At 45.0% G+C, this 20,652-nt stretch overlaps 1 protein-coding gene and 1 long non-coding RNA gene across 4 annotated transcripts; both read right to left on the bottom strand.

Annotated features, from left to right (window-relative positions):
• Window positions 1-1,346: 1,346 nt before the first annotated feature.
• On the bottom strand, window positions 1,347-4,445 carry LOC138209123 (uncharacterized). Of its 3 annotated transcripts, none has more exons than XR_011179139.1 (5): window positions 4,012-4,445; window positions 3,225-3,726; window positions 2,376-3,189; window positions 1,866-2,247; window positions 1,347-1,652 (listed from the first exon to the last, which is right to left on the bottom strand). It is a non-coding gene; the product is annotated as an uncharacterized lncRNA (long non-coding RNA). The 3 variants fall into 3 exon arrangements; XR_011179140.1 differs by having other exon boundaries at window positions 3,225-3,926; window positions 4,266-4,445; XR_011179138.1 differs by having other exon boundaries at window positions 3,225-4,445.
• Window positions 4,446-5,404: 959 nt separating this feature from the next.
• On the bottom strand, window positions 5,405-20,056 carry LOC138208825 (WAS/WASL-interacting protein family member 2-like). The gene is given in 9 exon segments (XM_069166977.1): window positions 5,405-7,555; window positions 8,595-8,696; window positions 10,383-10,437; window positions 10,439-10,632; window positions 13,796-14,479; window positions 14,701-14,820; window positions 15,137-15,269; window positions 16,022-16,052; window positions 16,054-20,056. Coding segments are annotated over 9 exon segments (1,389 nt in total). The 5' UTR covers window positions 16,080-20,056; the 3' UTR covers window positions 5,405-7,511.
• Between the last annotated feature and the right edge of the window lie 596 nt (window positions 20,057-20,652).

The following is a 20,652-nucleotide window of genomic DNA, read 5'->3' as shown; positions in this document are numbered from 1 at the left end:
GAGCAATAAGATAGATGTAAAAACACTCATTACAATTAAGGATGTCATGCTGACCATCCAGTTTTCAGGCTCCTCCCCTGTGGAACCAGCTCCTCCCCTGTGGAACTAGCCCCTCCCCTGTGGAACCAGCTCCTCCCCTGTGGAACCAGCTCCTCCCCTGTGGAACTAGCTCCTCCCCTGTGGAACTAGCTCCTCCCCTGTGCCAGCTCCCAGGTTGTGTTCCAGAGGCAGAAACCCTCTCCAGCTTTTCACATCTCATTAACTTCACTCTTTCACTCTCGAAACACTCATATCTCACCATTACACCTTTTCTCTCTCTGCTCTCCTCTCACCCCAACCAGTCGAGGCAGATGTTCTCCACCTCTGGTTCTGTTGACAGATGTTCTCCACCTCTGACCCTGGTTCTGTTAACAGATGTTCTCCATCTCTGGTTCTGTTAACAGATGTTCTCCATCTCTGGTTCTGTTAACAGATGTTCTCCACCTCTGAACATGGTTCTGTTAACAGATGTTCTCCACTTCTGGTTCTGTTAACAGATGTTCTCCATCTCTGGTTCTGTTAACAGATGTTCTCCACCTCTGAACCTGGTTCTGTTAACAGATGTTCTCCATCTCTGGTTCTGTTAACAGATGTTCTCCACCTCTGAACCTGGTTCTGTTAACAGATGTTCTCCATCTCTGGTTCTGTTAACAGATGTTCTCCACCTCTGAGCCTGGTTCTGTTAACAGATGTTCTCCACCTCTGAACCTGGTTCTGTTAACAGATGTTCTCCATCTCTGGTTCTGTTAACAGATGTTCTCCACCTCTGAACCTGGTTTTGTTAATAGATGTTCTCCACCTCTGGTTCTGTTAACAGATGTTCTCCATCTCTGGTTCTGTTAACAGATGTTCTCCACCTCTGAGCCTGGTTCTGTTAACAGATGTTCTCCATCTCTGGTTCTGTTAACAGATGTTCTCCACCTCTGAACCTGGTTCTGTTAACAGATGTTCTCCATCTCTGGTTCTGTTAACAGATGTTCTCCACCTCTGAGCCTGGTTCTGTTAACAGATGTTCTCCACCTCTGAACCTGGTTCTGTTAACAGATGTTCTCCATCTCTGGTTCTGTTAACAGATGTTCTCCACCTCTGAACCTGGTTTTGTTAATAGATGTTCTCCACCTCTGGTTCTGTTAACAGATGTTCTCCATCTCTGGTTCTGTTAACAGATGTTCTCCATCTCTGGTTCTGTTAACATGTTCTCCACCTCTGAGCCTGGTTCTGTTAACACATGTTCTCCATCTCTGGTTCTGTTAACATGTTCTCCACCTCTGAGCCTGGTTCTGTTAACAGATGTTCTCCATCTCTGGTTCTGTTAACAGATGTTCTCCACCTCTGAGCCTGGTTCTGTTAACAGATGTTCTCCATCTCTGGTTCTGTTAACAGATGTTCTCCACCTCTGAACCTGGTTCTGTTAACAGATGTTCTCCACCTCTGGTTCTGTTAACAGATGTTCTCCATCTCTGGTTCTGTTAACATGTTCTCCACCTCTGAGCCTGGTTCTGTTAACAGATGTTCTCCATCTCTGGTTCTGTTAACAGATGTTCTCCACCTCTGAACCTGGTTCTGTTAACAGATGTTCTCCATCTCTGGTTCTGTTAACAGATGTTCTCCACCTCTGAACCTGGTTCTGTTAACAGATGTCCTCCATCTCTGGTTCTGTTAACAGATGTTCTCCACCTCTGAACCTGGTTTTGTTAATAGATGTTCTCCACCTCTGGTTCTGTTAACAGATGTTCTCCATCTCTGGTTCTGTTAACAGATGTTCTCCACCTCTGGTTCTGTTAACAGATGTTCTCCATCTCTGGTTCTGTTAACATGTTCTCCACCTCTGAGCCTGGTTCTGTTAACAGATGTTCTCCATCTCTGGTTCTGTTAACATGTTCTCCACCTCTGAGCCTGGTTCTGTTAACAGATGTTCTCCATCTCTGGTTCTGTTAACAGATGTTCTCCACCTCTGAGCCTGGTTCTGTTAACAGATGTTCTCCATCTCTGGTTCTGTTAACAGATGTTCTCCACCTCTGAACCTGGTTCTGTTAACAGATGTTCTCCACCTCTGGTTCTGTTAACAGATGTTCTCCATCTCTGGTTCTGTTAACAGATGTTCTCCACCTCTGAGCCTGGTTCTGTTAACAGATGTTCTCCACCTCTGAACCTGGTTCTGTTAACAGATGTTCTCCATCTCTGGTTCTGTTAACAGATGTTCTCCACCTCTGAGCCTGGTTCTGTTAACAGATGTTCTCCATCTCTGGTTCTGTTAACAGATGTTCTCCACCTCTGAGCCTGGTTCTGTTAACAGATGTTCTCCATCTCTGGTTCTGTTAACAGATGTTCTCCACCTCTGAACCTGGTTCTGTTAACAGATGTTCTCCACCTCTGGTTCTGTTAACAGATGTTCTCCATCTCTGGTTCTGTTAACAGATGTTCTCCACCTCTGAGCCTGGTTCTGTTAACAGATGTTCTCCACCTCTGAACCTGGTTCTGTTAACAGATGTTCTCCATCTCTGGTTCTGTTAACAGATGTTCTCCACCTCTGAGCCTGGTTCTGTTAACAGATGTTCTCCACCTCTGAACCTGGTTCTGTTAACAGATGTTCTCCATCTCTGGTTCTGTTAACAGATGTTCTCCACCTCTGAACCTGGTTTTGTTAATAGATGTTCTCCACCTCTGGTTCTGTTAACAGATGTTCTCCATCTCTGGTTCTGTTAACAGATGTTCTCCACCTCTGGTTCTGTTAACAGATGTTCTCCATCTCTGGTTCTGTTAACATGTTCTCCACCTCTGAGCCTGGTTCTGTTAACAGATGTTCTCCATCTCTGGTTCTGTTAACATGTTCTCCACCTCTGAGCCTGGTTCTGTTAACAGATGTTCTCCATCTCTGGTTCTGTTAACAGATGTTCTCCATCTCTGGTTCTGTTAACAGATGTTCTCCACCTCTGAACCTGGTTCTGTTAACAGATGTTCTCCACCTCTGGTTCTGTTAACAGATGTTCTCCATCTCTGGTTCTGTTAACATGTTCTCCACCTCTGAGCCTGGTTCTGTTAACAGATGTTCTCCATCTCTGGTTCTGTTAACAGATGTTCTCCACCTCTGAACCTGGTTCTGTTAACAGATGTTCTCCATCTCTGGTTCTGTTAACAGATGTTCTCCACCTCTGAGCCTGGTTCTGTTAACAGATGTTCTCCACCTCTGAACCTGGTTCTGTTAACAGATGTTCTCCACCTCTGAACCTGGTTTTGTTAATAGATGTTCTCCACCTCTGGTTCTGTTAACAGATGTTCTCCATCTCTGGTTCTGTTAACAGATGTTCTCCACCTCTGGTTCTGTTAACAGATGTTCTCCATCTCTGGTTCTGTTAACATGTTCTCCACCTCTGAGCCTGGTTCTGTTAACAGATGTTCTCCATCTCTGGTTCTGTTAACATGTTCTCCACCTCTGAGCCTGGTTCTGTTAACAGATGTTCTCCATCTCTGGTTCTGTTAACAGATGTTCTCCACCTCTGAGCCTGGTTCTGTTAACAGATGTTCTCCATCTCTGGTTCTGTTAACAGATGTTCTCCACCTCTGAACCTGGTTCTGTTAACAGATGTTCTCCACCTCTGGTTCTGTTAACAGATGTTCTCCATCTCTGGTTCTGTTAACAGATGTTCTCCACCTCTGAGCCTGGTTCTGTTAACAGATGTTCTCCATCTCTGGTTCTGTTAACAGATGTTCTCCACCTCTGAACCTGGTTCTGTTAACAGATGTTCTCCATCTCTGGTTCTGTTAACAGATGTTCTCCACCTCTGAGCCTGGTTCTGTTAACAGATGTTCTCCACCTCTGAACCTGGTTCTGTTAACAGATGTTCTCCATCTCTGGTTCTGTTAACAGATGTTCTCCACCTCTGAACCTGGTTTTGTTAATAGATGTTCTCCACCTCTGGTTCTGTTAACAGATGTTCTCCATCTCTGGTTCTGTTAACAGATGTTCTCCACCTCTGGTTCTGTTAACAGATGTTCTCCATCTCTGGTTCTGTTAACATGTTCTCCACCTCTGAGCCTGGTTCTGTTAACAGATGTTCTCCATCTCTGGTTCTGTTAACATGTTCTCCACCTCTGAGCCTGGTTCTGTTAACAGATGTTCTCCATCTCTGGTTCTGTTAACAGATGTTCTCCACCTCTGAGCCTGGTTCTGTTAACAGATGTTCTCCATCTCTGGTTCTGTTAACAGATGTTCTCCACCTCTGAACCTGGTTCTGTTAACAGATGTTCTCCACCTCTGGTTCTGTTAACAGATGTTCTCCATCTCTGGTTCTGTTAACAGATGTTCTCCACCTCTGAGCCTGGTTCTGTTAACAGATGTTCTCCATCTCTGGTTCTGTTAACAGATGTTCTCCACCTCTGAACCTGGTTCTGTTAACAGATGTTCTCCACCTCTGGTTCTGTTAACAGATGTTCTCCATCTCTGGTTCTGTTAACAGATGTTCTCCACCTCTGAGCCTGGTTCTGAGAGTTTTTCCTTCCTTCTGTTGGAGCTTTTTCTCCCTTAAAGAGATTTTTTTGTGTGTGAATTGTTGAATTGTTGTGTTTGTCTGTAATATTGTAAAGTTCTGCTGTAAAGACTTTAACGTGCCATGAAATGACCAGAGTTGTATTTTGTCGCTACACAAATAAAACTGAACTGAAGAATCCTGTTTTCTAGGATGACACTGACTTCAGTCAGAATCACAAACAGTCCCATATTCAAATAGACAAAGGCCAACTTAAAATAAGTGTATGTAAAGAAAGCGGTTGAGTTTGAAGTGGCCTGTGTGCATAAACTAAAAATAAATGTGTATGTCTTATGCAGCTTTTTACAGTGTAAGATAAGGAATTACTGAAATGTTCTGTTTCTGTTTTCCTTTAACGACGACCTACGTTTCTTATTTTACTCAGACGTATGAAACAGCGATTCTACACACTGAAAATTAAACGAGAAACAAAATCCATCGTTTTACTTTTACATGTTTGTACTTCTGTGTATTTTACTACTTGTATGTTAAGTGTTTACTTCAGTGCTGTTTCCCTCTGGATAATTAAAGCTTGTATTTTCTCCTAGCGAGGATTCTGTCGGTCTTTAGTTCAGCAGTCATCCAACACTTGTTGACGTGAGAGTAAGAAAATCACATTAAACTGAGAGATCTGTTTCAGGGAACACAAACACCTGTGATGTCACCACATTTTTAAAACAGTGATTTAAAATTGTTTTTATTTGTATTTGGTAAAAATCACTCTTTTTTTTAAGAGCAAATAAAAGTGACAGTTGCAGGTACAAGTTGTTGTTGAAACTTCTCAACAGTAACTTTAACAGTTTGTGAGCTCCAGAGAAAGAAGACAGAGACACGGTGAATCAGGTACCCTTTTATCCCCCAACAGGAATATATTTATTTGAAATTATTTCAAATGATAAAAAACATGGTTGATTAAGATGAACTAGCCGCAGAGTTTCTGCTCGTACGAGTGGACGAGGTGAGCGATCAGGAGACGGCGTGGCCGCTCGTCTCCGGCGTGTTACGGTGAATGAACGTCCCCCAAAAGGAAGTGAAGGTCGATATGTTTTGTTGTTGTTTTTTTTTGGTGTGTTGTTGCTGTCATCCACCGCTCACCTTCTCTAAATTACAAACCAACTGTTTTTGTTTTCAGAAAGCAGATCTCCGAAGTGTTGGCTGGTAGGAACCCGTCACACACATTCAGCTCCTTCAGCCCGACGGCCCAACATCCAGAGTCTGGAACAACCTTCTTATAACGCTTCATCTGTTTTCTTACCTATATTACAAGCTTTTTACAACATAAAAATAGATCAGTGACTATAATTACCATATTCCTTAATGTAAATATACAACATTTATTGCATTTTCAAATAGACTTGTTTCTTATTTACCTTGTTGTCATCATCTTCCCCTTGAAAAAAACCCAACAAAACATAAAACCAACGGTACCGATGAGTGACAACAGGTTTGTGTAAGGCAAAGACCAGCAGGGGGCGCTGCATCACTGACAATCTGACCTCAACCAGCATTTTGTTCTTATTCATTTGTCCTGCATTGTATTTTGGTGGGAATGATGTCATTAGTGTTTTTAAAGTGAAGCTTAATGGTTCATAGAAAAAAAATTAAAAAAAAGGATATAATAAAGAACCTCCATCTGTTCTTCAAAAGTTCTCTGGCACTTAAGTGTTCCTGTTATTATTATGGTTTTCTTTTTGGTTAGCTGCTACCATCTACAATCTGTACAAACTGCTCTTTGCATAGCATCTGAACAACAACAACAACAACAACAACATATTGTCTTTCATACAGACCGACACACCGTCCTTCTTTAAAGGGCCACCAGCAGCAAAAGTAAAACTCTTAAATCAGAGCAGAGTCGAGTTTTTAGATCAACTTCCTCAGAAGATGATTTCTGCAAAAAAAAGTGAAACACGATTCCTCGCAAGAAAAATCTGAACTCTCGGTTCAGTAAACAAATAATAAACTAGTGTTGACCTCGCAGAGAAAGCAGCGCGTCGGGAGGAAGATGTTGGTGAGTGAACTACAGCTGGTCAGAAACTTCAGGGACAAAATCAGAATGAACCCTGTTTGTTTGTTTGTTTATGTTTTTGTTGTTGTTTTCTTTAGTGTTAAATGAACGCGAGTGTAATCCCGATGTCCTCGGTGCACCAGGATCCTGCACAGTGTCTCGGTGGAGCAGGTAAGCTGCTGCGCAACGTCGCCTCCAGATGGAAACGACAACACGCCCAGAAATAAAGGAAAGAAAGAGGCGACAGGAACGTTCTCCTCCGGATGTAAAACAAACAGCAGTGGTGACGTGGAGAGCTTCGTGTTCTCCGTCCACAATCAGAACTATAAACGTCACTCGATGTGACTCCTCCTGCATTTGGCACGCTAAGAAAAGAGTGGATTCAAACGCTTCCTGGCACTGCTTAATGGCTAATAAACACAAAACATTATCAAAATAAGAAACACTAGGAATTCATCAGTTTTGTCAGAAAACTCGAATTTTTTTCCTGCTGAAAAAGTTTTCATTCATTAGTGTTGAATTTTTCTTCCCACAACTTTATGCTGACACCAAAAATAATAAAATAAACTAAATAAAGAATTATGAAAATCACAACTACTATCATCATTATCATGAATATGCATAAAAATAAAACAACAATGGAATGCAGAGATGTGGAAGTGTTCAGAGTTTGGTCCTGATATGTGTCAAACAGAAGTCCGGTCCAGGGGGTCACAGTCACAAAGGTCCAGTCGGCTGGTTCTGTTCTCTCGTGCAAAAGATATAAAGTGACCGGCGGGTAGTGTGGGACCGGCCCGGTGTGGGCGGGGCCCGGTGTCATAGTGCTTACTTTGTGTTCCCCGCTGTGCTTCTGGCTGCTGGTTTAGTGTAGTGTTGTGTTTGTGATCCGAGTGCTTCGTCACCGCTCCCTCCGTCCGGGTCCCCGAGCCGAGGTCCGTTCACCTTCCCACCGGTGGCGCCGGAGGAGCTCCTCTCATCATGGCTGAGGACGGAGAGACGAGAGGAACCGAAGGTCAGACCCATTAAAGAGCGCACACGCTGGTGGAAATGATTAACTCTGAAAAACGGGCCGTGATATCTCAGGACAGAACCAGAACCAGAACCACAACTACAACCAGAACCAGAGCTGCAGCTCAGGAGCAGAAACCTGGTTTTCAACTGATGTTGAACTTTAAACTTGTCTTCTTATTTTCTTCTCACACATAAATATAATCTTCACATTGTTATGAAGAAATCAAACCTCGTTTGATTCCTAAATGTTCTGAAAGAATTTGAACTTTAAACTACTTTTAATAAATAAAAAACTCCTTCAACGCCAACAAGCAGCGACTTCATGGGAAGAAACAGAATCACGATCACATCCATCTCCTCTATTCAAATAAATGAGGGTTCAAACCGGGTCATCTATTACAGAACCAGAGAGGACTGAGTGGTGAATATGAGAAGAACCGTGATCTCCTCTGACAGTCCGTCTCTCTGCCGTCCTCACGTTCACGTGGAAGAAAAAGCACCACGACATGAAATCATTTCACCGAGTCAGCAAACGTGAGGCGCCATTACGGGTTCGGCTTCTCGCTTCAGGACCCGTCAGCACGAGGACAGGAAGAGGCGGAGCCAGCGACCACGAGGACAGGAAGAGGCGGAGCCAGCGACCACGAGGACGGGAGGAGGCGGAGCCGGCGACCACGAGGACAGGAGGAGGCGGAGCCGGCGACCCCTCAGCACGAGGAATTTACAAATATTATTGCGATTGTAAGATGGTGATTTCCTGGATTTACTTCCTTCATCCAACTAAAAGTTAATCACGACCGAACTAAGTGACGGAGACACGACGACAGATAGTTCATGAGTCACACCACAGACATCAATCACTCCTTCAGTCTGCGGATTTCATCACATCACATCTCACAAATAAACCGAACTAGTCTGGCAGGAACACTTCGCTCTTTCAGAGGATGGAAACGGAAAGAAAACATTTATTAATAACGCAAAAGCGTTATGAGGAAGAAGAGGACTCGTACCCTTGTTGTTCTTGCTGGGGTAAACCCTGCTGGCATGCCGGTACTCTTCAGGAGGTGGAAGGTCTTCGATGGGGTGGAAGTTGAACTTTGACTCAAAATCATCTGAGGGAAGGAAACAAACACAAAAAACAGCTTTTTAAAATATGATTATACAGCAATCAATCCCACCTTTATACATCTTTGAATGTTCATTTGGTTTATTTTATTTGAGAGAAATTTGAAAGTCAATGAAATTCAGATATTTATGTAGCTGTCTGTGAGGCGTTCAGGGGACGTCTGTAAATTGTAGCGTCTACTATATGTGAGGTGTTTAGGGGACGTCTGAAAATTGTTAATCGCTGACTGGACTGAAAAACAATTAAAACATAAAACAACAAAATATAAAACAAACACGTAACAAACATTAGAAAAAGATCCTCCAGGGAGAAACACTCGATGTTCAGTTGAATCGCGGTCAAACGGCCAACCTTAAAAAAACCTCTTTGACCTCCACGTTATTAACTTCATTCATACGCTGAAAACTTGTATTTTGATTATCTTTTGGTATGAATGTTAAACGTGAAACGAGGCTCAGACGGTAATCGAGGAACGGCGTCGGCCCTCCTCATGTCCAGCGCTACAGGAAACAACGAGGCTGGTTTGCATATCTGCAGTGGAACATTTGACTATCAGCACCGTCGCCTCCGTCACCAGGTCTGACCCCCGCTGCTTCCTGTTTGTGGGGAGGCTCATTCACAGAGCAGCTTATTGACCTTCTGAGAATCCAACAGTGTCTAAAGCCCTGAAAAGTTTCAAAATAAAAGCATCTCCTCAGAGATATTAGCTGACAAAGCCATGTTGAATGTTGCTTCTGGTCATATGACCTCACGTCCTTTTGAAGCTGGATAAAATCAGATCTGGATCCCTGGTCCTATTTCCCCCTTTAAAGACTTTTCCTTTGATGATTGTGGCTGTAAAGGTCAAACGCTCCTACACAATAAAATCATCTCATATTTTTGAATTAGTATTGAAGTGATTATTTTCCCCTTTCTTTTCTCAGTCCCAGCTTTTATGGGAGAATGATACTGAGGCACCAACAAAGCTCTTTGAAGGAGGAGGACGGAGACGGTACCAGGAGCTCCTCGGAGGCCTTCAACACACTTGTGCAACATAAAAATTAAAGTTGTTGGATTTTAGGAGGTAGATGTAGTGTTCTCTTATAATCAGTGTCCACAGTCTCCTGTTTCTAAACACCTTCATGTTCATTTAAGGCCATTTTATGTTCAACTTCATTTCTAGTTAAATATTTGACCTCACAGCTTGACTAGTTTTAAACTGACGTGGCGTTCAGGTAACTGGCCCAGTGTGGTGGAGGCTGGGTGGAGTCGGGTCGGCCTTTCATCATTAATGTGGCATTACATGTAAAATCAGAAATATGGGCAACACAATTTAAAGAAACAAATATTTCCCTTTTTTTTGCCTCCTGGAAACTGCAGAAGTTCCTGCTCTGATCTCCTCTCTCCAACTGGTCCTGCTCTACTGAGACGCACTGAGACATATTGAGACATACTGAGACACACTGAGACATACTGAGACATACTGAGACATACTGAGACATATTGAGACATACTGAGACATACTGAGACATACTGAGACATACTGAGACATATTGAGACATATTGAGACATACTGAGACATATTTGTTCAGTAAATCACTTCAAAACTTGTAAATACGATAACAGTCCACGGGCCTTTTCATGAATGAGGAGGAGAAACACGATGATACCGAAGCGGTCCGTCCACACTCACCTATGATGGACTTGGAGGAGGTGCTGGAGGAGTGGCCGTTCCGGATGGGCGGGGGGTGGCGGCGGGGGTCCGGCCGGGGTCCGGGAGGATGAGGAGGAGGATGACAGGGAGGAAGAGGAAGGAGGGGGAGGCGGTTTTCCCGCTCGGCTGTGGGCCTCTGAGACCGCAGAGCTGTGGCCACGGTACGGGGGAGGGGGGGGAGGGGCGTCCCGATTGCCGTTACGAGAGCCTTGAGGGGGTACCTGGGGGGCTACACACACACACACACACACACACACACACACACACACACACACACATTACAGTTGTTGAATTCAGAGTGAAGGTGATAAAATAAAAACTGCTGTTATGAAATGAGTTTAATGAATGTTGATGCAGAAAGTGTTAAAATGTGTAAATTTTGCTGGTAAATCTGTTGCCGGAGTTTTTCCCACCGCGATCACATACGCTGTGTCAGCGTTTCTTCATGCTGATTAAACCCAGAATCTCTGGAAGTCATGTTTTCACACACTGGAGATGATTTCACGTCATGGAGGAATTTATTGGTATCCTTAACCTCTCAGTGAAAAAAGGGATGACATTTTAAGTAATTTTCTCACGTCTCATGTACATGATAAATTATTTATTGTTCCACGAAGACTAATCTAAAATGACCTTGAAACATTTGTTGACACCCGCAGAAAAATAATGAGTAATAATTAGGTTTTAGTCATATTTTATGTTTTTTTTGTGTTTTTTTAGTATCACAGGTCTTCAATCTTGTACTCAGTCAGTGATCTTATTTAAACGGACAGAAGAGGTCGTCATCGTTCTCCCGTTGTACTGAACATGGAAAATATAGAAAGATGACAAAGATAAAGGCAAAAGGCTGTAAAACCATCTCCAAGCAGCTTTATGTTCCTGTGACTACAGCTGCAGATATTATTGACGAGAGTCTGAGGGACTGTCGGAGGGACAACGAAGCGAGGACAACGTCCAGGTAGATAAGAGCTGCTCATAAAAGATACTGGAAGTTACTGAAATGTCTATTGAAGAGCCGCAATTACAGAAGGAGAACTTCCTTTGGACAGATGAGACAAAACACATCAGCTCTGTGTTCACAGACCAACAGATGAAGTTTGCTTTTTTATTATTTAAGTATTCTGTTTAATCAAAAATCAAAAAATAAAGTCTGATTTTTGTTAAATATGAGATGAATAATGAAGCCGCATTATTTTGTCAGTTTCAAATTATTTCAGAGAAAACTGTGGCTTTTCTTTCTTTGCTTTAAGATTCCCAACAAATTCATCCACGACTGGATTTCCAGCAGCACAACACCAACAAACATTTCAATATTGGTGCTTTTCTTGTTTTTCATGCGTGTTTGGTTCTCCACAAAAACAACCTGCCAGCTGTAGGTGACGTCCTCAGATCTCTTATTTCGTCTGTCCAACAGTCCCAAACCCAGAGATATTTACTTTAAAATGATGCAATTGCAGATGTAAGCTGCGAATTCTCACGTGAAGAGAAGTGAGTGTCATAACATTATAAGCAGATTCCCACCTGCCATAAGCAATAATGAGGCTGCTTACAGGAAAGTGTTTTTCTTCTTCTTTGAACCAACAATTGATGTTTTGTAACAGAAACCAGCTAAATACTGACATGAGAAATGATTTCCATCATTCGTTCCAGCAGAAGGTCAAACACAGTTCATCTCATTTCAACCTTGCATGTAATCAATGTAAGAACGATGAATGAACCTCAGACGTGCTGCAACTTAATGTGAAGGTGGTGTAGAGGGAGAAAGTAAAGAGCAACGCTGGAATATTCCACCGGGCTGCAGGAATGCAGAGAAACCAGGAGATCGCGTCGCCGTCCAATCACGAGCCGGAGCGCCGGCTAACAAGCGCCTTCCTGTTTTGTGTGTTTGCTCTGAATTCAAACATTGAAAACGTCTGCAGTGAACCAGAAATCTACCGGAGGGAGGAAACAAAACCAACTGCATGTTGAGAGCCGGTGCAGACACCTGACCGCAACGCTGTAATGTTAAATAGAGCAAATCACACGGCAGCCTTCTGCTCTACTTTCACACCCAGAGTAGTTCAGTACTCGTCAAATAGGAACTAAGATTCTCCTGTTCGACTGGTAGTCATGAGTTCAAGCCAAAAGTCCACCGTTTGTTGTTAATTTAATCATTTATAAGATTCCAGGGTTGACAGAATAAAAAACCCACCGATAGCTGTAACCTGACTGCACCACAGGCCTGTCAATCAAACAGACACGCATTATTTTCTGGGGCAGCGAACACAATTTTGACGCCTCTTCAGATCCTTTATTGTTAACTACAGAGACTTAATCAGCGCTGTGGACGCACACCTCACCGTGGCAACGGATTCTCTCACTCCCACCAGACTCCATCACTTCCCACAACAAAAGCCCACGTCACCACAACTCCACAAGAAGACCTCTCTGGAGGAGAAGAAGATCTCTCTGGAGGAGAAGAAGACCTCTCTGGAGGAGAAGAAGACCTCTCTGGAGGAGAAGAAGATCTCTCTGGAGGAGAAGAAGACCTCTCTGGAGGAGAAGAAGACCTCTCTGGAGGAGAAGAAGATCTCTCTGGAGGAGAAGAAGATCTCTCTGGAGGAGAAGAAGACCTCTCTGGAGGAGAAGAAGATCTCTCTGGAGGAGAAGAAGACCTCTCTGGAGGAGAAGAAGACCTCTCTGGAGGAGAAGACGACCTCTCTGGAAGAGAAGACGACCTCTCTGGAGGAGAAGATCTCTCTGGAGGAGAAGAAGATCTCTCTGGAGGAGAAGATCTCTCTGGAGGAGAAGAAGACCTCTCTGGAGGAGGAGAAGACCTCTCTGGAGGAGAAGAAGATCTCTCTGGAGGAGGAGAAGATCTCTCTGGAGGAGAAGAAGATCTCCCTGGAGGAGAAGATGACCTCCCTGGAGGAGAAGAAGATCTCTCTGGAGGAGAAGAAGATCTCCCTGGAGGAGAAGATGACCTCCCTGGAGGAGAAGATGACCTCCCTGGAGGAGAAGGCTCAGCCAGAGACAACAGTTTTCTCAGTCATTCACAACGTCTCTGACAAGTTTTCGTTTTCTTCCTGCAAATGAACCACTAATAAACTCATTCAACTACGACTCTTCTCACTAACCAAGTTCTCAGTGAATATCGAATAGCAATATATATACGCTCCCTGTCTCCTGTGTCTGCAGGGAGGACGGGGGTGTCTGTCTGCAGGGAGGACGGGGGTGTGTGTCTGCAGGGAGGACGGGGGTGTGTGTCTGCAGGGAGGACGGAGGTGTGTGTCTGCAGGGAGGACGGGGGTGTGTGTCTGCAGGGAGGACGGAGGTGTGTGTCTGCAGGGAGGACGGGGGTGTCTGTCTGCAGGGAGGACGGAGGTGTGTGTCTGCAGGGAGGACGGGGGTACCTGCTCTGCGTCCGGGCGGCTCTCTGGCGGGTGGTGGCGGTCTGCTGACCTGCTGAGAGGATGGAGACGGTGAAGGAGGAGGGGGTGGAGCGTGGCCACGTCCTTGGCTGCCACCTCCTGATGTGTGTTTTTTGTGCAGGGAGTTATGCCTCTGGGGGAGCTCTGGAGCCCCGCCCCCATCCATGTGGGACGGCCCGTTGGAGAGGCTGCCTGATGAGTGGGGTCTGTATGGCGGAGGAGGAGGCGGTGCTGAGGAGCCGCCGGTTGGTGGCCTGCTGGAAGATGGAGGCGGTTTCACGGTGCTGGAAGGGGCGGGGCCTTTGTTGGGTGTGGGTGGGAGGGGTTTCTCTCTGCTGTGGGAGGAGGATGAGGAAGGTGGAGTAGGTGCCTTCTGGTTCGGAGTAGGCGGAGCGTTGCCACGGCCACCTCGGTTAAAGGGCGGAGGGGGAGGTGGCGCGGAGGTGCTGTGCTTCATCCCGCTGCCTGCAGAAGAGCTGCTGCTGCTGCTGGGGGGGCGGGAGATGTCTGGCAGGGAGGGGCGGTGGGAGCGCTGGTGCTCGGGTGGAGAGGGCTTGCTGGCTGGGGAAGGGGAGGTGGGGTTGCCCGCGGGGGGGCGAGGGGCCGCGAGCCGCGAGCCCGGAGGACGCAGGGCGGACCTGCCGACAGAACCACCCGCCGAACCATCTGGGTGGAGGACAGACACAAGTTTAGTACAACACACCTGCTGTCAGGTGGGCTAAAGCTGGAAGTAAGGATTCTGCTGATCATTTATCTTCACATTTAAGAGAAGGGGGAATGTTTTGGTAGTTTTGTTTAAAAAAAAAAAGATTTAACCTTTAAAAATAGTTAATGTTATATAGTGCGATAGAGAGAGAGAGAAACCGAGAGATAGGTTGGTGTTTTACCTCCAATTGAACGTAATTTTGGCACACCTCCTTGGAAAAGGCCAGCCATACCCATCGGTGCTCCGCCTCCAAATCCTCCTCCTCCTCCTCCTCCTCCTCCTCCTCCTCCTCCTCCTGATTCTGGAGAAAAGATTAAACACATTAATACTGACACACATTAAAGCTAAACTATCAAGACCATGATTCATTCCCAACTCAATTCAGCAACATTTATGTGGACAGTCTTGGCAAGTTAGAAGAAAAATATGACCTTAATTTGGAAGCCTTTTGATGATATTGATGAAACCCATACAGGAACGTCTTCTTTGAAATTATTTTTCAAAGAAACAACAACTTTACTAATTTCAATTAAAGTTCTGACTTCATACGTGTCATCCTGATCATCTGTGTGTGTGTGTGTGTGTGTGTGTGTGTGTGTGTGTGTGTTGTGACTCACTCTCCAGGACCGGAGCGCTCCGGTCGTTCACCGCTGCCACCTTCTTTAGCCGGGCTCCTTTGCAGATGTCTGACAGCAGAGCTCCTCGGCCTTTTGCGTCAGAGGAGTTCAGTTTGGGAGGATTCATGTTCACCTGTGGAGGAAGTCAACAGCTACGTTAACACACCTCCAGTTCCTCTGCTCTGAAACCGTAGAGGGAAGTTTGAAGTGTGTCTGGGTGCTTCACTGGACAGATGTTCGGTAACTTCTCATCCTGCCAGCTTTGAGAATGTGGCTGACTTTAACTACAGATACTGACACGGCTCATTTTTCTATGATGAACCTCCTCTGATGTTAACGCCAGACGAGAGCTCGAACATGATGCAGCCTTCAGACTGAGCTCACGGTCTAATAGAAGAAGAAGCTACACTACAGATCTGTTGGAGGACTTTTCCTGCTGTGCTCACTGATAAACAAAGACGTGTTCAACATCTTATTTCATTTTAAACGTTTAAGCAATTTGTCTCAAGATTAGTCTTCCTTTGGAAAAAGGCAACACTAAATATTTTGAATATTAATACAATATAAATATTGCCATCATAATGAAGTCATTTAAAATGAAATATCCGTTGGCTGCTTCCCTGTAATTGTGTCCAGGTGCTTCCTGGTAAATTGGTAAAGTCCAAAACAACTACAGCATCAGAACAATCTTAGCATTAAGAATATATTTAACAGAAAACTGTTTGGGACACATGAGTTTATGAAATATAAAGGACAGAAGTGTTTGTGAAGCCGTATCATCATGTGTGACGTCCAGTTTTATCCCATCATACATTGTTAATGTCTCATTAATTATCCCACACACACGCCGGTGGATCGTACTGTGTGTTTGGTTCAGTCACTGACCTCACTGAAGGTTGGGGGAGGCGGGGGGCCCCGGGGGAGGGGGGGGAGGAATAGGCATCCTGTTCCTCTGGTGGCACCTCTCTGTGGGGGGTAAAGGCCGGAGACCTCACTGCCTCTGCTGGGACAACGCACACGGACTCCTGGAAAAGGAGAGACACATTTCACATGATGGAGATGAAATATTGTGGAACATGAGTTGGAGCAGCTTCACTGGTTCGAGAGCCGGCTGTAAGAATCAAGGAAGCTCTTCGCCCAGATTACAACTGTTGAAGCTCACTTCACATGACGTCACTTGTAGGTCTGGAGTTGATCTTAAAATGTCCTCTAGGAGACTAGAAATCCTTTCTGTTGCTAGGTGGTTGCTAAGGGTCGGACTACTTCCTGGAGTAGGAAACATGGCGTACGTTACATAAGACTCAACTGACGCAACAGATTTTTCTCCAGTTGTTAGTCGTACCCCATGAGTTGCCACGGAAACGGAGATTACATAGGAAAGCACACCCTCTGTGTAATACTGTTTAATTGCGACACACTCGATTTTCAAGGAAATCTAAGGTGTAGATTTGAAGCAGGAAGCAGGGAGGGGCTGCAGGGTGTCTTCATTACTGCCTTCACTAACCAGGACGTCAGCGGCTAGAGGCAGAAGGAAAAAGATGAATTATGAAGTATGAAGTATGAAAGTGCTTCTATTTTGTCGAAGCGTGCAAAAGGAGTTTGATGAGTTGACTGCAGCTGTTTCCAGGATAATTCACCAGGAAACTAGCTGCTGAATTACAGTTGACATGACTGATGTGAAACATGACTCATGAGTAAAGGATCTGACAGCAAACTACGCAGTTGTCAAAATAGTTCATCAATATATTGTGTTGTAATGACGAACTTCCTCTGTGATACAGTCTCTATCTAAACATATTAATCACAATTCCTATTTCTTTTATAATATTTCAGGCTCGTCTGTGATTTTATGTTCATCGCTGCACTCTTCAGTAAATCCAACGTGGAGTGCCAACATGTTGATTACTCAGTTTTGAAATACTTCCAGGATTTCACAAGACTTGGGGGGTGTGAAGACACTCACTCCACCTTTTGTAGGACAGAAGTGAACAAACCTGAAAGCAGCAGGATTCGTTACAGCTGCTCGACTTCTCTGATGCGTTGAAGAGAAAACAAGACGACGAGCCGGACGAGTTTCACTCTCCTCGCTTGCATCGGTGGAGTTCAGAGAAGACAGACGTCGTCAGGACAAGAGAAACGTGGTGCCTGAAGTGTTTTAAATCTCATCTTTAAAACCCACTTGGCACGGTCCAAGGGGTGGTAGCGGTCCAAAGTTAAATATTTTAGCAACTCTCTGAGACTAATTGCCAGAACAGTTCAGAGCTTCATGGAGAGGATTAATCCCAAAACATCCACTCAGACACGAGGTCAGAGGATGCTGTCGTTTCTGAAAACGACTTTCTGAAACAAAGCCAAGGTTCTCTATAAATCACACAGATGCCAAAACGTTGATTGATGGCTTCATTTCTAGCTTTAACTTGAATGTTCACGGGCCTCCCAAAGAAAACAACACAGGGACTTCAGATCCTCCAGAACTCTGCAGAACCAGGAGGAGAGTTCTGCTCTGTTCACCTGTAACACACAGGAGGGACTTTAAGCTCCGCCTCCTGACATCCAAAGCTCTTAATGGGCTCGGACCGAGTCACATCTCTAACTCTGGTTCACCATGAGCCTTCAGGAACACCGAGATCATCTGCTGCTGGTTTATTGGAGGTTCTCAGCAACAGATGGAAGAAGTTGGGGATTCAGCTTTTGTCAGTTCTGCTCCAAAGCTGTGGAACAAACTATCTGTTAGATATCAGAAAAACCAGCTCAGTTAATACTTTCAAAAGAAAGATAAAAGCATGTCTTTACTTCGGCCTTTAACCAGCTCTACCTGAAGCTCTCCTGCCTTCACTTTGAACTACCGCACCTTTAAAATGCACATTGCTGTATTTTATATTTTAACTCTATTGTATTTTAATATTTTAATTTCATGCATTTTATCTGTTCTTTTGCATTTAATATCCTTTGTATATTTTTTAAATGTTTCTTTATATCTGTTTTTATGTGAATCACTGCATGTAATTTCCACTTTGAGCTGCACGTCTTGTATGAAAGGTGTCGTTCAAATCACGTTCATACTCTGTCAAATATGATCATAAACTCTGTTTATATGATATGATATGATATGATAGACAACTTAAGCCAAAGGGAATTTTACTGTTGTATACATTGTGAACAATACAATCACAGACATTATGGAAAATATTTTAATTTTATTGGCTGCTATATGCCAGTAAATATATAGAAGGGAGCAGTGAAAGTGCTGTGATGGACAGGAGCACCTGAACCGGCTCTAAATGGGTCAGCACCGCACACGATGAGGTCACTGGATCCTCCCAAACCAGTTAGCCGTCGGGACCCATTGTTGGCTCAGCGTCGGGCTCCAGTATTGAGTTGGATTGAATCAGTCCTCTAATTCTGAGTACATGTTATATTGCAGAAATAATCAAAACAATTAAAGCATTTTTTCTTGTCCTCTGATGATCATCTGGTACCTCGACAGCATCCAGGCCAAAAAAAAACAACCACAAACAAAACCGGCAGCAATACTGTAATAAAAACCAACAGGTGACCTTTGACCCCTATCATCTAACAAATCCTTTCCATTCAAGATCAAAGTAAAGTGAGGTCACACATGAAAGATTAAAAACAAATTAATCCCACACACAAAAAGGGTTTCCCCACATGGACAGTGTGACTCTGCAGCTGGGGAGGGAAGGAGGGAAGGATGGAAGGAGGGTAAGAAGGAAGGAAGGAAGGAGGGGAGGAGGGAAGGATGGAAGGAGGGAAGGAGGGAAGGATGGAAGGAGGGAAGGAGGGAAGGAGGGCTGTACGAGGAAGTTGGATGTTTTTGTGTTCGAGGAAATACAGAGTTTAAGACCTGTGGCGCTTCACTGGGTGTTTCTAGGATTTTGAGGAGCATGAACTCCCCATCTGTCTGAACAGGACCTAATCAATGAGCTCACAGGACCTGATCAATGAGCTCACAGGACCTAATCAATGAGCTCACAGGACCTGATCAATGAGCTCACAGGACCTAATCAATGAGCTCACAGGACCTAATCAATGAGCTCACAGGACCTGATCAATGAGCTCACAGGACCTAATCAATGAGCTCACAGGACCTGATCAATGAGCTCACAGGACCTAATCAATGAGCTCACAGGACCTGATCAATGAGCTCACAGGACCTGATCAATGAGCTCACAGGACCTGATCAATGAGCTCACAGGACCTGATCAATGAGCTCACACACAACCAGGACGGGTCTCTCCAGAAAAACTCCTCTTCAGTCATCGTGTTTGATCCACATCTACTTTATCTGACAGATCAATAAATAAATCCAGCTGGACGACTACCTGCTTTGTAGAACTGTCACATGAACTTCTTACTGATAAAGTTAATGGATTGATCAAGAAAATAATTAGTCTTATTAATTCACAAAGAGTGAAGTAATATTAGTTTTAGCCGTCGATATGCAACTCAACCAAAGATGCAAATGAAATGTTTGTTGAATATTAATGCCCACTAGTAATAATCAGTAACTAGTTAGATATTAAAGTTGTCCTGTTAATAGATGACAGATTCTTTGTTAAAGTGGGACTCTGATATCTAGAGAACACTTTTCTGTACAAACCTTCATACGTCTACTGAGATGATAGTTTTGAACGCGGGACTTTCATTTGTGACGGTTTACTTTTGAAGTGTGGTCGAGTTGTTTTGTTCAGGCAGATAATGTGAACATTAAATAATGTGAACATTAATAATGTTCACATTAAATAACGTTATTTAATGTGATTCAGGCATCGTGTCGGACAAATTAAGGCGTTTTCCAGCGAGCAGAACGTGAAAGTGAAGTCCGGAGAGCAGAGCGATCAGGCCCGGACAGGTCGGGGAGCCGCTCCCGGGTGGACACCGACATACCTGAGGCCACGAGGAGGCTCCGCTCACCGGCTCGAACAGGACGTCTGGTCGGCGCGTCGTCACAGCATGGAGGCACAGAGCCGAAGGGAGGTGCTGCTGAGGAGGGAGCCGAAGGGAGGTGCTGCTGAGGAGGGAGGGAGCCGACGGGAGGTGCTGGTGAGGAGGGAGCCTGCGGGAGGTGCTGCTGAGGAGGGAGCCTGCGGGAGGTGCTGGTGAGGAGGGAGCCGGCGGGAGGTGCTGGTGAGGAGGGAGCCGAAGGGAGGTGCTGCTGAGGAGGGAGCCGGCAGGAGGTGCTGCTGAGGAAGGAGCCGGCGGGAGGTGCTGCTGAGGAGGGAGGCGAAGGGAGGTGCTGCTGAGGAGGGAGCCGGCGGGAGGTGCTGCTGAGGAGGGAGGCGAAGGGAGGTGCTGCTGAGGAGGGAGCCGGCGGGAGGTGCTGCTGAGGTAACTTAACGCCACCAGAAGACACTCGCAGGTTGGCTAACGTTAGCGAGCTCGCGTCGGTTTTCCGGTTTTCCGGCAGCTAGCCGCAGTTAGCTGTTAGCACCGAGCTGTTTACCTTCCAGCTGTCAATCAAGTGTCAGCGGTGAACCCGCAAAGAGCTCTCGTGA

This window comes from Embiotoca jacksoni, unplaced genomic scaffold, assembly GCF_022577435.1.
Source record: "Embiotoca jacksoni isolate LCO1_2020_lvr unplaced genomic scaffold, fEmbJac1.0.p SCAF_4, whole genome shotgun sequence".
NCBI lineage: Eukaryota > Metazoa > Chordata > Actinopteri > Embiotocidae > Embiotoca > Embiotoca jacksoni.
This window is presented reverse-complemented; position numbering and strand designations above follow the sequence as displayed.